General features: G+C 40.6%; 1 protein-coding gene across 1 annotated transcript in view; it reads left to right on the top strand.

The window, feature by feature from the left end:
* The first annotated feature begins 238 nt into the window (after positions 1–238).
* The window catches only part of cpne5b (copine Vb), a 107,915-nt gene continuing 94,665 nt past the window's right edge, over positions 239–13,488 (top strand). Inside the window, exon 1 of the mRNA XM_060858744.1 lies at positions 239–535. Coding sequence (XP_060714727.1) covers positions 426–535 — 110 coding nt within the window. The 5' untranslated portion in view covers positions 239–425. The remainder of the gene's footprint in view (positions 536–13,488) is intronic.

Raw genomic sequence — 13,488 nt, 5'->3', positions numbered from 1 at the left:
AGAGTCTGAGCTCAGAGTTAAGGTCAGAGACGTGGTGATAATTAGTCATTTAATTCCACACGTTGTTTTCATCGCACACCTCTGAGACGAAGCGGGTTCGATTAGAAAGAGCGCGCGCGGAGAAATAAGTGGGTGGAGCGCGTTACTGCTTCTTTGCGCTGTGTGGACAGCGCGAGAGCGCGCAGATATTCCGCGCCCACGTGCGGCACCGAACGCCCAGAAAAGGTCCGCGCGCGCGCTGCTCGGCTCCGCTCCGCTCCGCTCCGCTCCGCACCCTGCCGTTCCTCTCCCATAGCCTCACTTCAAAACAACTTCTCTTAGTTATCAGTATCTTCTCTTCACCCGGGTCGAGTTTCCGTTAAATCCGTTAGCAGCAGAAGGCGTTCGCGTGATTCTTGGCTTGTGCCGGGCCACGCGTTTTACTCATGGAGGGAGACGTTATGGACAAGCTGGACGACATGGCCTCGGTGTACGAGTTCGACCCGTTTACAGGCAACATTCCCGCGACCAAAGTGGAGATCACAGTCTCGTGCAGGTAAGAAGTGTCCGCGTGGGGGATAAAAACGGTCATATTTCACGCGAGAGTGAGCAGCAATCTAACAGCGAAAGTTGGTCAAAGTAACGAGGCTTTTTTTATTCCATTGTATTTTCACGTTTTACGCGTCAGTTAATGCGCCTGTCGGTGATATGTTTTTTGCGCACTTGGACACCCCTTTGTGCACGGATGGGTCAGGGTCAGGGTCATGGTTATGGTTATGGTCAGGGTCATGGTTATGGTTATGGTCAGGGTTATGGCTATGATTGTGGACATAGTCAGGGTCATGGTCAGGGTTATAGTTATGGTTATGGTTATGGTCAGGGTCATGGTTATGGTTATGATTGTGGACATGGTCATGGTCAGGGTTATAGTTATGGTTATGGTCAGGGTTATGGTCATGGTCAGGGTCATGGTTATGATTGTGGACATGGTCATGGTCAGGGTTATAGTTATGGTTATGGTCAGGGTTATGGTCATGGTCAGGGTCAGGGTTATAGTTATGGTTATGGTCAGGGTTATGGTCATGGTCAGGGTCATGGTTGTGGACGGATGGCCGCATTCCATCTTACCTATAAATGAATTGTACATTACACTGATGTACTGATATGTACGTGCACTTCATATAACTCACGTGTCAAGTGGTGCAGTTTTCATAGAAGTTCACATAGATTTACAGATCTGCATTCAGAAGTGATCACTCTCCTTATTTCATGTTTACTTTTCCCACCCACTGAAGAGAAATGTTCATTAACCTTTATGAAAGCATAGATTTGTGTGTGTTATACAGCCTCTTTGTCAAACATCCTTTCCTTTTTTCTGTTCCTTAGCCTAAAATTATATCATATCATTTTTATGCTTTCCTTCCTTTTCCTTTTCTCTCTTCTCTTCTCTTCTCTTCTCTTCTCTTCTCTTCTCTTCTCTTCTCTTCTCTTCTCTTCTCTTCTCTTCTCTTCTCTTCTCTTCTCTTCTCTTCTCTTCCTTTCCTTTCCTTCCCTTCCCTCCCCTTCCTTTCCTTTCCCTGTCCAATCTTCACTTAAATGCTTGAAGATTCTGATCACCATCTCTGAGCTGTTAAGAGCTGTTAATATCTGCTGTATATGCTGACGGTTTTACAAACAATTTATTTTAACAGCATGGTACTTATTTATAATATGACAGAATGAGGGTATGTTTATCCTTTTACAACTTTTTTTGAGGTTCATGTGACATTTGTTATTTGAGGATAAAGCTCTCTATCGGAAATAGATCACTCCACAAGGAGTGGCCATAGCGCCAGGCGATTCACGCACTTTCTCTGAAGTGCGTCGCTGCTCAACCTTATATCCATTAGCATTCTATCTGAATTGGATCCATTCAGTCTTGGTTATATGCACACAGCTTTGTGACAAACATTTCTCAGTTAATTATGTATCAGCATACAGCAGAATAGCGTTCTTGCAGCTTTTTTCCCCCACCCTTGCTGTTATTAATGAGAATTTCATTACGTTAGATTTTCACAGTCTGTCCTTGTCGTCGTTGGCATTTTCAAAAATTGTTGTTATGCTGCTTTCTGCCCACAGCTATGATTAGCCAAGGGCAAGTCCCTCTATGTTACTCATCTGCTCAAGCTTATGTCTTTCCAAAAATCTTAACTGGAGTAAACAACAGGCAGAAGTAAACCCAAACTCTTAAACTGCAGGAGATTATACTGGAGTGATGGATGCACTGATGCCAAGTGATCCATATTTAAAGGCATCCTGCGCTGTACAGCTTGGGGCACTCAGTGCTTCCTTAATTTCCCAAATCTTATTATCCTAGCTGTGGTTCTAGGAATTTAGCTGCTTGAACACCCTCTGAGACCAGTTTTGTATACATTATTGATGACATCACTTGCGGGGAGTCACCGTTCCTGACAGTCGTCCATGCCGCAGTGACACCCTGCTGTGAAGGACTGGTGCAGAAATTCAGCTTAAATTACAGTTCATACTGGAAAATACTCCACATAGACGTGAAATATATCATAAGAAGTTTACTGGTCCTTCTTTTTCAGGCTGAAATCAATCATTTATTATTTTAACTTAGGACTTTGATTTGTTTTTAACATATCTTTAATCAATACATGGAAAAGGCAGACCTGCTGGAATAAATTGCGACCCACGTCGAGAAAACATTTGCGAATCACAATAGCAATGCATAATAAGTATACTGTGCATTGGCAGAACTCCAGTTCTCGCTCATTATTCAAATCTCTTTACCCTTTTATAATAGCAACCATCCATTCTCTTTGTGAGCCTACCATTAAAATGTCTTCCACTGCAGCAGTAGAACTATTTCTGCAAGCAATACATGCTCATTATAACAGATGCCATAAATATAGGTCAAAACTAGGGCTTAATGGGTACTATTACACCCACATGTGCTGGTAAATATCGTAACATCAGCATCTGTATATACATTCGGACACTTTAATAGGAACACCGGTCCAGCACAAGGCAAAACATATAGTGCAGATGCAGCTCAAGAGCTTTTCACAATCAAATGTCATAGATTGATAGAATGGTGTAAAACACACAAAACATCCGGTGAGCTTCAGGTGTCTGGAGACGTCTTGCTGATGAGAGAAGTCAGAGTTTAATAGCCAGGCTGCTTTATTTCTGATAGAGCTGAAAGAAATTGTATAGCAATTGTAATAATCACACTTTACAACCATAGTGAGAAGAAAAGCATTTAAAAACACACAACATGCTGAACCTGAAGTTAGATGGTCAAAGAAAGATTTAGGTTTTACTCCTGTTAGGACAGTAGCGGATGTTTTTCCTTTCTTAAACCTTCCAGTTTTAGTGTGCATTCTGAAAAGCTCTTCTGCGTACCACAGTTATAAAAAGAGGTGTGTCCAGGTGTTCCTAATAAAGTGGCACACATTGTCTCAACTATTTTGTTTCAGAAGATCTCCGGGATCTGACATGAATGCAACGTCATTTTTATTTGCCATGGAAACAGGAAACGCAAAGGCAACAAACGGAAGGACACCTAAGTTGAATTTATTGTATATAAGAGTCCAATATAAGGGTGCCAATACTTTTATCACATGTATAGAATAGAACGAAATTGAACAAAATGCAATTATTCAAAGTAAAGTTATAATGAGATTGATTCTTGTTGGAGAAAGTATACAGTAGGTACAACACTCAATACACTAAATTCTGAGTCATTAAAGCTTCGTCCCTGTTGGAGAAACATCAAAGGTTCTGTGGAATCCTCGAACAAAGTAGACCTCCTTTAGAAATGTTAAACACCTAATTATCCAAAGACCCTTTCTCTCCAAGAATGTTATTATCTCTAATTATTTGGGAAGAAAATTTAATTCACTGTGTGTAAAGTTGACTTTTGCCTATTTTTTTTTTAAAAGGGGTGCCAATTATTTTGCAATCCACTGCACATATGACTGACTCTTAAAGTCCAACAAGTGGATATTTTCTCCCACTATTTGTTCAGCTAGCTCTTCAGAAACCTGGCTGTGATATATGATTCTGTTTTTAAAATGCGAGCACATATTCATGCCATATGCTGCAACAGCGTCTTTCTCAGAAAGATCCTTCCGCTTCATGTAGCATGATTTTGTCCTTCATTAAACTGCTGAAAAAAAAAACAGCTCCCCGCAGCCATGTCGTGTATATTCACTTCCCGAAATATATATCAGCAATTATTCTAACCATGCTTCACTTGATATCATCTCCTTTCATAGATCGCATGGTCGCTTTCTTTTCCCTCTGGTTGTACGTTTTCCTTCGCTTTATCTAAACCATTACAAGGTTTCACATTATTTATGCTGTTTCTGAGAAGTTTACATTATCTTTCATGGTGAAAAGTAGTTCCTCCATTTTCAGGTCTGTAATTAGACTCAGCACCTTTCTTCCTTTCACGTCTTCCTCTGCTAGAAGAGCGCGATGATCTTGTCTGTCTGTCGAGCGTGTTCTGCTTGCGGATGTGGTCGTTAAATAATGCAGGAATCAAGCACACAAGAGAGGACGTTTTACTGAAACACTTTAATGTGACTTTAAGGTGTGCATTAACACCGTGTGCTTGCTTAAATGTCCCCACTGTTCTCAATCACTTCTGATGACAAATGTATGCCCACTAGAGCTCTGTGAAAGAAAGAAAGAAAGAAAGAAAGAAAATAAAAAAGAAAGAAAGAAAGAAAGAAAGAAAGAAAGAAAGAAAGAAAAAATAATAAAAAAGTAAGAAAGAAAAGAAAAAAGAAAGAAGAAAAAAATAAAGCAAAATAAAGAAAAGAAAAAAGAACGATAAAATGAAAGAAAGAAGTAAAGACAGAAAGAAAAGAAAAAAGAAAGAAAGAAAGAAAAGAAAAAAGAAAGGAAGAAAAAAGAAAGAAAAAGAATGAAAGAAAAAAGAAAGAAAAGAAAGAAAGAAAGAAAGAAATTGAAAAAGAAAGGAAGAAAAAAGAAAGAAAAGAACAAAAAAGAATGAAAGAAAAAAGAAAGAAAAGAAAGAAAGTAAGTAAGAAAGAAAATAATAAACAAAATAAGAAAGAACGAAAGAAAGAAAGAAAGAAAGAGAAAATCGCATGCCAAATGTATTCAATTGTATTAATCTTTAGTAGCCTATTTTGTGAGGTGAAATATTGGAGAAGCTTTTCTGGAAACGTCCTGTTTTTTTCTGGCCAAACGAAACAGTAAAACACACTTCCATTCACTTCTGTGCTCTGTGTGATTCAGCCGTCTCTCTGGGTGGATGTTTCAGCGTGATGTCAGTGCAGGTGAGACAGAAAGACACGACTAAGGCTTTGTACCATGAGTGTGATTCCATCAGTCTGGTCCACTCGTCTCTCCTCCACAAGCCTTCACACAAAAACACAAACCGTGCCCTGACTATTAATATGTAATTACATTTCGGAGCAGTTACCACTTGCCCGTGTTAAAATCCCTGTCACTGTGGTGAAGCACAAAACGGTGGAGTTTTTTTTTTAAAGAAAAACCTCGCCTGCCTTTGACTTGTTAACCCCTGGAGAAGGGAGGAAGACAACAGTGGGATTAGGGATGAAGAGAAAAGCAGATTAAGGAGGTGTCGCGTTCTAGGATTCTCAGCGTGTTGTCTGCAGCAGGGATGCAATCTCCTGATCTTTTTATCTGTAGCCTTGCTGTGATGCTCTCAGCAGGTCAAGTAAAAGATTACACAATCACAGGCACAGTGGGGAGAAGTGTTTATCTGAGAAATAAGACTGAATTTCTCTACACCTCCAAAAGTTTATTTTAAGGCTGTCTAGCACTTCTTCTTTCGTGGCTTGGCATGTTCAGTCACTCGGAGCACCTTTACTGTTTTCTTTAACAACTCTGCACAGGATGTTATGAAAAGGAACGAATATGAGAGCGCTGCAGGTGAGAATGCAGGAGGCTTTACTGCTGCATTGTAGTCCACAGCACCTTTCTCTTTTCCAAAGTGCTCTTGTGTGCCGTGTGAGTGCGTGTGAGTGCTGTGGATAGCACTGTTCCTCACCCCTGCTGCTACCACTTATCCCTCTGTCCCACCTGTTGACTTGCCCTGATGTCCTCAAAGCGCAGGTTTCTTTACCACATATCTGTTAGTCACCTTACAGAGAGGGAGGGAGGGAGGGAGGGAGAGCGGGAGGGCATCCTTTTGTGTCTTGGAATGATTGGCTGTCTCATATAGAATGGAAGAAAGAAAGAAAGAAAGAAAGAAAAATTGAAGAAAGAAATAAAACTGGAAGAAAGATGATGTAAGAGAGGGTATTTTATGTCATAATCTGAATGGCTGCCTGTTAAATACATAAAGGGAGAAGTAAATAAAGAATGAAAGAAGAAAAGAGAGAAAGTATAGGAGAGATCCTTTTTTGTGGCAGGAACAAAAGGTGTAGAAGCAAATTTTAATTGTGAAAGAAAGAAAGCAAGCAAGAAAGAAAGAAAGAAAGAAAGAAACCTAATTTATTATAACCTAATTTATAAAAGAAACCTAATTTATTATTATTATTCTGATTGCCAGAAAGATAGATAGATAGATAGATAGATAGATAGATAGATAGATAGATAGATAGATAGATAGATAGACAAAAAGAAAAAAGAAAGAAAGACTTGCACCCCAACCAACCCCAGCAGTCCTAATTGGCTAAAAGAAAGAAAGAAAGATAGAAGTATGGTTTAAGATATTTGACCACATCTGAGGAAGAGAACTGGAAAGAATAGAATATTTGGAGCAATGAGTTTTTAACCAACAGAATATTATGGGATGCTGCAGGACATGCTGAATTATGCATAACTCTGTATGTGTGTCTGAGGAGCTCTGAAATAACCTGTCATGAGTCAGGTTCACTAAGCCTCACTCAAAACTGATGCAATAGTGATCTCTTTTTACACTAGACTTTTGTGCATTTTTTTTTCTTCTCCTTTCTCTTCTCCACACCAACACAGTACTTGTGGAAAGTGGAAGTTGGGTTAATTTCCCACAGCTTCTCTGCACTGACCTTCTGTTCTGGTCCTTCTGATGTTTGCTGGTGTCACGGTTCACTTCCAACTTCAAAAAATACCCATTCCATCCACCTGACTGGACCTTTTTATTGGACTACACTGAACACGCTAGAAGACCTGTAAATAATTTTAAATTCACTTTTCTCTCATTGTTGCCATGGCACCAAGGTCTGGGAATTTTCCTTCAATTGACTTGAAATAGAAGAGCTTGTCTCTCGATGTTCTGGAGTGCATGTGTCATTATGCGATTTTAACGGCTGTTGCTGTCGCAAGCTTGTAGAAATCTCTCATGTTTAGATGCAGTGAAAGAGAACAGGAAACGCTATCCACTTTGCCTCTGTTCCTTTGCTATTATCATAACTCTGTCAAGTGGATATATTCATATAATCATCACTGACTCACAGGCTCAAGATGCTTTTTGATAGGATCCGTGATCTTTACCGAGCTCAGTCTCAATTATGTAAATTGTGATGAGTACAACAGAGGGGAAGTTTAATGACTTGCCAAACTTTTTGCCCCAACAGCTAACTGACTTCTTTGAAGTTTAGCTCCATCTCTCGAGACAAGCGATAGCGCTCATCTGTCGCACCTGCTCCAGTTCTGCAGCACCAATTACTTTTTAATGCGCTCCTAACATACTGTCTGGATATGAGGCCATGCTTAGAGAATCTCTTTCTCTGCTTGAGATGTGAGAGCAGATCTTATTTCTTGAGCACATTAAAACCATGAAATAACAGAGATCACACAGTGACCTAAAGCCTTTTGTTAAAGTCACAATATTCTGAAAGTTTTTGAAGCTGTGGATTTTCCTGTGGTTTAAAATGTACAGTATGTTTGTCTTCTTTTGTTACGAATAAATTTATTAGACGTGGAACAAAATGAAACCAACCAGGACCAACTTGTAAGTTTGGTTCCTCAGCATCAGCATGGATGGAGGCATGCACCAGAGTGGATCGCCAACTGGGGGTGAAAAGCTACTGAACAGAATGAAAGAGAGAAAGAATTGGATGTGTGGGGACCAGCAGCATGCCTCGGTGCCTCTGTCTGTCTTGCCATAGCCGTGAGTCAAACACTTCACAAACACGAAGAGGCAGATTGGAGAGCAGGAGCAGTGAAGCGGTCACCTGGTCATGGACACAACCTCTCTGAGGACTTGTGTGTAGGCAACTCCAGGCTCTCATAATATCATGCTTTATTTTCTTTCTCTCTCCAGAAGACCCGAGGCTACGGATCGCTGGCATAAAATCCATTCCAAAACTGATGCTTGAATGGACTCTGTTGAGGCAAGGCTAATTTATAAACAGCCAAACTGGAGCTTTTTAAACACAGCTTGAATAATGCAGCATCAGTGGTGCACTGCTAGCAGGCTGCGTTTGTGTTTGAAGTCTAAGACGCTATGAATTTTTCTAATTACTGTACCAACCAATAGATTTTACATTTTAGATTTTACAGTTTAAGTGAGATTTACTTAAGACAACTGTGAGATTGAGACAACTGTTGGCTGAAATAAAACATTCAGAACAGACTGGAAAACCAAAAATCTGAAAAACAGATATATTTTATAAGATTGCATCACATCACCAGAGGTTTGAGGTTTGATTCCTGCCTCTTCCCCGTGTGCACAGGTTTTCTCCTGGCACGCCGGTTTCAACTACACGTTTTCAACTACACATTTCAACAGTGTCTTATCTGAAGAAGACATTCCTCACGCTGGATCATTAATCATAAACCCATTGCAATGATTACACTGAAGCAGATGTTATATAGACGTCTTTTCAATTGTTTAGGTCCTAGGACACATAGGTGTCACTGAACCATGTCACCGGTGTGAATCGGCTCATTACCTTCGGACCATCATCTCTTAAATGATGGATCTGATGCTTAGCTCCAGCTCCCGGACTACTGAGCTCGTGTCCATGTAGAGGATTTGGATGTGAGTCATTTTCTCTTGCTGCTCTTTCATAGTGATCCGCATATGTTCCAAGACTGCTATCGTCACACAAGCTGTTGTTGCGCTCCCTCAGCACGATGATAAATTAGTGCTATTAGGTTTGCGCTGCATTAGAATACATTTACGTGCCAAAACAGAGCAATTTTGACCACAGATAGGGAGTAAAAAAAATCCACTAAAAGCTTTTTACCCAGTGCATGTTCAATTATAGTCATTGTCATTTGCTGGCAGAGATCCTACCGGTGTGCTCAGGTGCGTAGAGATCTGGTAGGAGGGAATTTGTGAAAATAAGGATAAAAGGTAGTCTGGTATCTTACCATGGCTTTTGGATTTGTGAAATGTTCCGTCCTGGCATTTAAATATAAAAGTGACACAAAATGCTGTCCAAGTTCACAATGAAATATTCAGTGGCAGATGATTTTAATGGACTCTCCATGTTCCAGAGGCTTTTTTTTTTGTATCTTTGCTGTCTTTCGGATGCCTCTGACTCAAGTGGGGTGATGTATAGCAATGCTGTTTGATTTAAGCTTTAAAGTGTTGAGTGTTTGGGTGTGTGAATGGGGTCTGATTATTATGATATCAAGAGTAGGGGTTTGCACGCTTTTTAAGCTTTTTTTTGCTTCTCCAGACAGCAGCCCAGGACGTTGCTTTATTGTGTGTGGGGTTGAGGAGAGTGGCGTGAAGTGTAATGGTGGATCCGGAGCCTGTCCTGGGAATGCTGGGAGTGAAGTGGGAATACACTGTGAATGTAATGTCAGTCAAGCACAAAGCTCCATACACCCACTCACACACACACACACACACACACACCCCACACACACACTCACACACCCACACACACACTCACACACACACACACCCACACACACACACACACACACACTCACACCCACCCACACACACACACACCCACGCACACACACACACGCACACCCACACACACACACACACACACACACACACACACACACACACACACACAGACTCATGTAATAGTGCATAAACCCACATCAGAAGGTAGGGAAATTTGTGGGTAACTCGAGAGCCTAATAGTTCTGTAGAACTATTACACACTCACACACACACACACACACACACACACACACACACACACACACACACACAGCAACAGAAGCTCAAGATCGAACCAGGTACCCTAGAGCTATGTAGTAACTGATGCTACCTGCTGTGCCATTGAATTCTTTACAAGTTAAATTATTGCTAAAGTCTGGGTATTAAATTGATAATACCTTGAGAATTGGCTTTATTGATGCCGTGTTTAAATTCACGTATGCCGCTGTGCGTGTGTATGCGCCATCCTTATGTCATTGTCAAATTAACTTTTTATTGATTGATAGCATAACATCAGAAGCTGGTTGATTGCCACATGATAATAATGGAGAGAAGAAAGGCACAGGGTTCTTCTCAGCCTCTATCATCTATAACCTTGAGAAACTAAAGAAAGTTAGTTGCTTGACAGGTCTTTGGAAGAACCTGCAGTGCTCAGCAACCATGCACTAATGAGTTTGTACACCTGCCTTACAATCTGCTTTATACTGAGCAATATGGGCTACATTGATCAAGTTCGCTCGTGTGTGTGTGTGTGTGTGTGTGTGTGTTTGTGTGTGTGTGTCTAAAAAGGTGACGCAGCGATTAAAGCTTTAGGCTAGTATTCAGAATGTAGTGTGTTCAAATCCCAGCACTGTGAAGCTTGCCAGTAAGACCCCTGACACACAGATGCGTAGTCGTATCGTGTCTCCAGTGTAGTATCCAGTCATTTCCTGTCTCGTCTCTTTGAATAAAAGTGTCAGCCATATCTGACTAATCCATGGTCTACTGGTTGGGAAATCCTGGTCTAGAAGACAAAACAAATCACAAAGTGAAAGAAAGGAGACACTGATGGTTTGTGAAAGACAGTTACCAGCTGTAAGAGTTGCCATGGGTATGGTGAAGGTGGACAGCGAAGGAATCATAAACCTCCAGAAGCAGATGTGCAGAGTGAAATATAAAGAAGCACCGTATAACATGAAGAGTGCTTCCCATTTTTTGACTGACATCTCCTTTGGGCAAACAGTGCAGGCAGAAACTAAGCAAATCAGGACGCACCTAGCAGGAGGGATGCCACATGGTTTGATGCACACCTCTTCCACTGATGTGGCTGCATGCTGGGAATGTGCAAGGCTGTCTGCATCACTGAGTTTCTATGGCTGTAACTCTGGAAACCGTGGCTTTTTCCTTACTCTGTTTGGGGTCTTTCTCCCACATCTCTCATGTATTTGGCTCTGTGTGGACTTTCCCTCAGGGCAGTTGGCTGGTCTGAATAATTAAACAGATGGTGGGAAAAGCTTTCTGCGCTGAACTGCCAATCGATCCCGACCTCTGCCATGATGTTTCGGCTCCCCATGCCAGACACGGATCGGGAACTTTTATTAAAAGAGATAAAAACCAAAAACACCACTGTCCAACAGGCACAAGCCCTTCATCAATCCCTAAGTCCCAAAGGGAAGGATACACAGAGCTCAGACTGTAGGAGACGAACATCCTTGAATTTAATCCTTAGGGTCTTTGAAGATTTTTAGCTTCTGATTGTGGAGGATTCCCAAGAATCTATAGCAATCTATATGCAGGGAGGAGAGTGATGGCTTTTTGGAATAAACAGATGGTCGGAGCAAGTCTTTTAATTCCCACAGCGATCACCTGTCACCTCAAATCTAATTGAAAAACGGGACTGTTTGCACTAATACAGGAGAAATACGCAGGCATAACTAGATGGAAGATGGTTCTTGAACCTAAAAGCTGATGAAACTTTCTCTGAGTCTGCTTACACAATAGAAGGTGCATGAACGATTTCAAACACCTTCTCACCTTTGCAAACACCTTCTCATTTTAGTTTTGAGGTTACCTGTGGACCTGAGGTTTCTAATGCAATTACACCTACCTTCCAGTTGTTTTTGTACTAATAAATACTGTTTTTATAGGAGTTCCTTTTCTGAGTTCTTTTTTTTTTTTCTCTTGTTCTCATCACGCTAATGTGTTTAACTAGCACAGGCACTAACTAGCCTGCAGAGAAAAATAAGTCTATTGTAATCAACCACGTAACCACCGTTTCTATGCAGAAGAGCACATCAAAATATCCCTCACTGTCAAAGGAATACACGAATATCTCTTTGTGTAATGTAAAGCGATAAATATTAGATGCTATACGAGATCTATTTCAGTATTTTTTCTTCACGAATTAATTGAATGTTGTCCAGGGGCAAGACAACAGGTCAAGGCTTTATTAGATTCCTCGATGTGTAGATACAAAAAGGCTAAAGCTGATCTTGTGATATGATGAATTATTGTGTTATGATCATCGATGCAGCAAATCGCTTTTCCTATGTATGGAATGTTCCAGATTTACACTGTCAGGCATCACCAGTGTCACTATTAATTGCTCTGACGTAATATTCTCTCTTTATTTATCATATCTCACATCGGAGCTCACGAATACAATATTCAGATTTTATTACAGTGATGGATCAGTGCTTTTTTTTTTCTTTGCCTGAGTATTGCATAAATCACAGTCTGATGAATTTGCTGCGTTGGTTTTGATGTGTCAGTGGTTGTTTACACCTGCAGATTGGTTTCAGCCTTCCTCAGATGAGACTTTGCACTCTTTTTCTCATTGATATGCATGTTATTTTGGGGTTATATCCCTTGACATGCTGAGAAGAGGTGAGATGAGAGGGGATCACACAGCGTGGTGAATATCAGGCCAGTGGAATGTTTTATGTGTTGTGTATAACAGGGAAACCCTAAGGCTGGGCACTGTATTGAGAGAAATATATGAAAACCTGAACTGTGCCGCTTCAGCTGTTCATATTTAATGTGCTGAGCGAAGAGAACACAGCAATTTTTTAACTGTAACTTTGTATGTTTATAATGCTGGTGTAATGCGAATTATTTTGCTCAGTTGATATTAGCACGGTCAGATAAGCGCACGTCTGCATTGACGTGGGTGGAATGACGCAGCAGAGGATCTGACACTCCAAATCTGCCCACGTGGAAAGATTTAAAAAAAAAACAACAACTCTTTTCTGGTCTATAATTGCTGTCTGCTGCCAGAGAGCCTTTCTTAGCATGAACTCAAAGCCAAAACATTATTTTCTAGACTTTTCTACAAAAAATGTTCTGTCCCTTTTTCTTACAACCTACTATTTATGTCACTGCACGTCAACATAAATTTTCCTTTCAGACAGCCACTAATGCAGTATAATGGACTGAATATTTATCCGTTATTTTAGCCTCGTATCTGCCATCTATCTAAAAATGCCTCGTATCTAAAAATGTTTGACGTCCAAACACACAGGGAGAGCCATATAATTGATAGACTATATAAAATGTCTAATGATTAAATAATGAGACAAATTTATGTCCCAGAGGCTCTCTCCCACACACATGTAGTGGAAGTTGTGTCAGTCATTTCAATCAGTGAAATAAAGTAAATTATCACCTGTACACGCTTGGCTTTTAAGACG

The sequence above is a fragment of the Tachysurus vachellii genome, chromosome 22 (assembly GCF_030014155.1).
Source record: "Tachysurus vachellii isolate PV-2020 chromosome 22, HZAU_Pvac_v1, whole genome shotgun sequence".
Classification (NCBI taxonomy): Eukaryota; Metazoa; Chordata; class Actinopteri; order Siluriformes; family Bagridae; genus Tachysurus; species Tachysurus vachellii.
The sequence above is the reverse complement of the archived record's forward strand: the minus strand, read 5'-3'. Positions and strand labels throughout refer to the sequence as shown.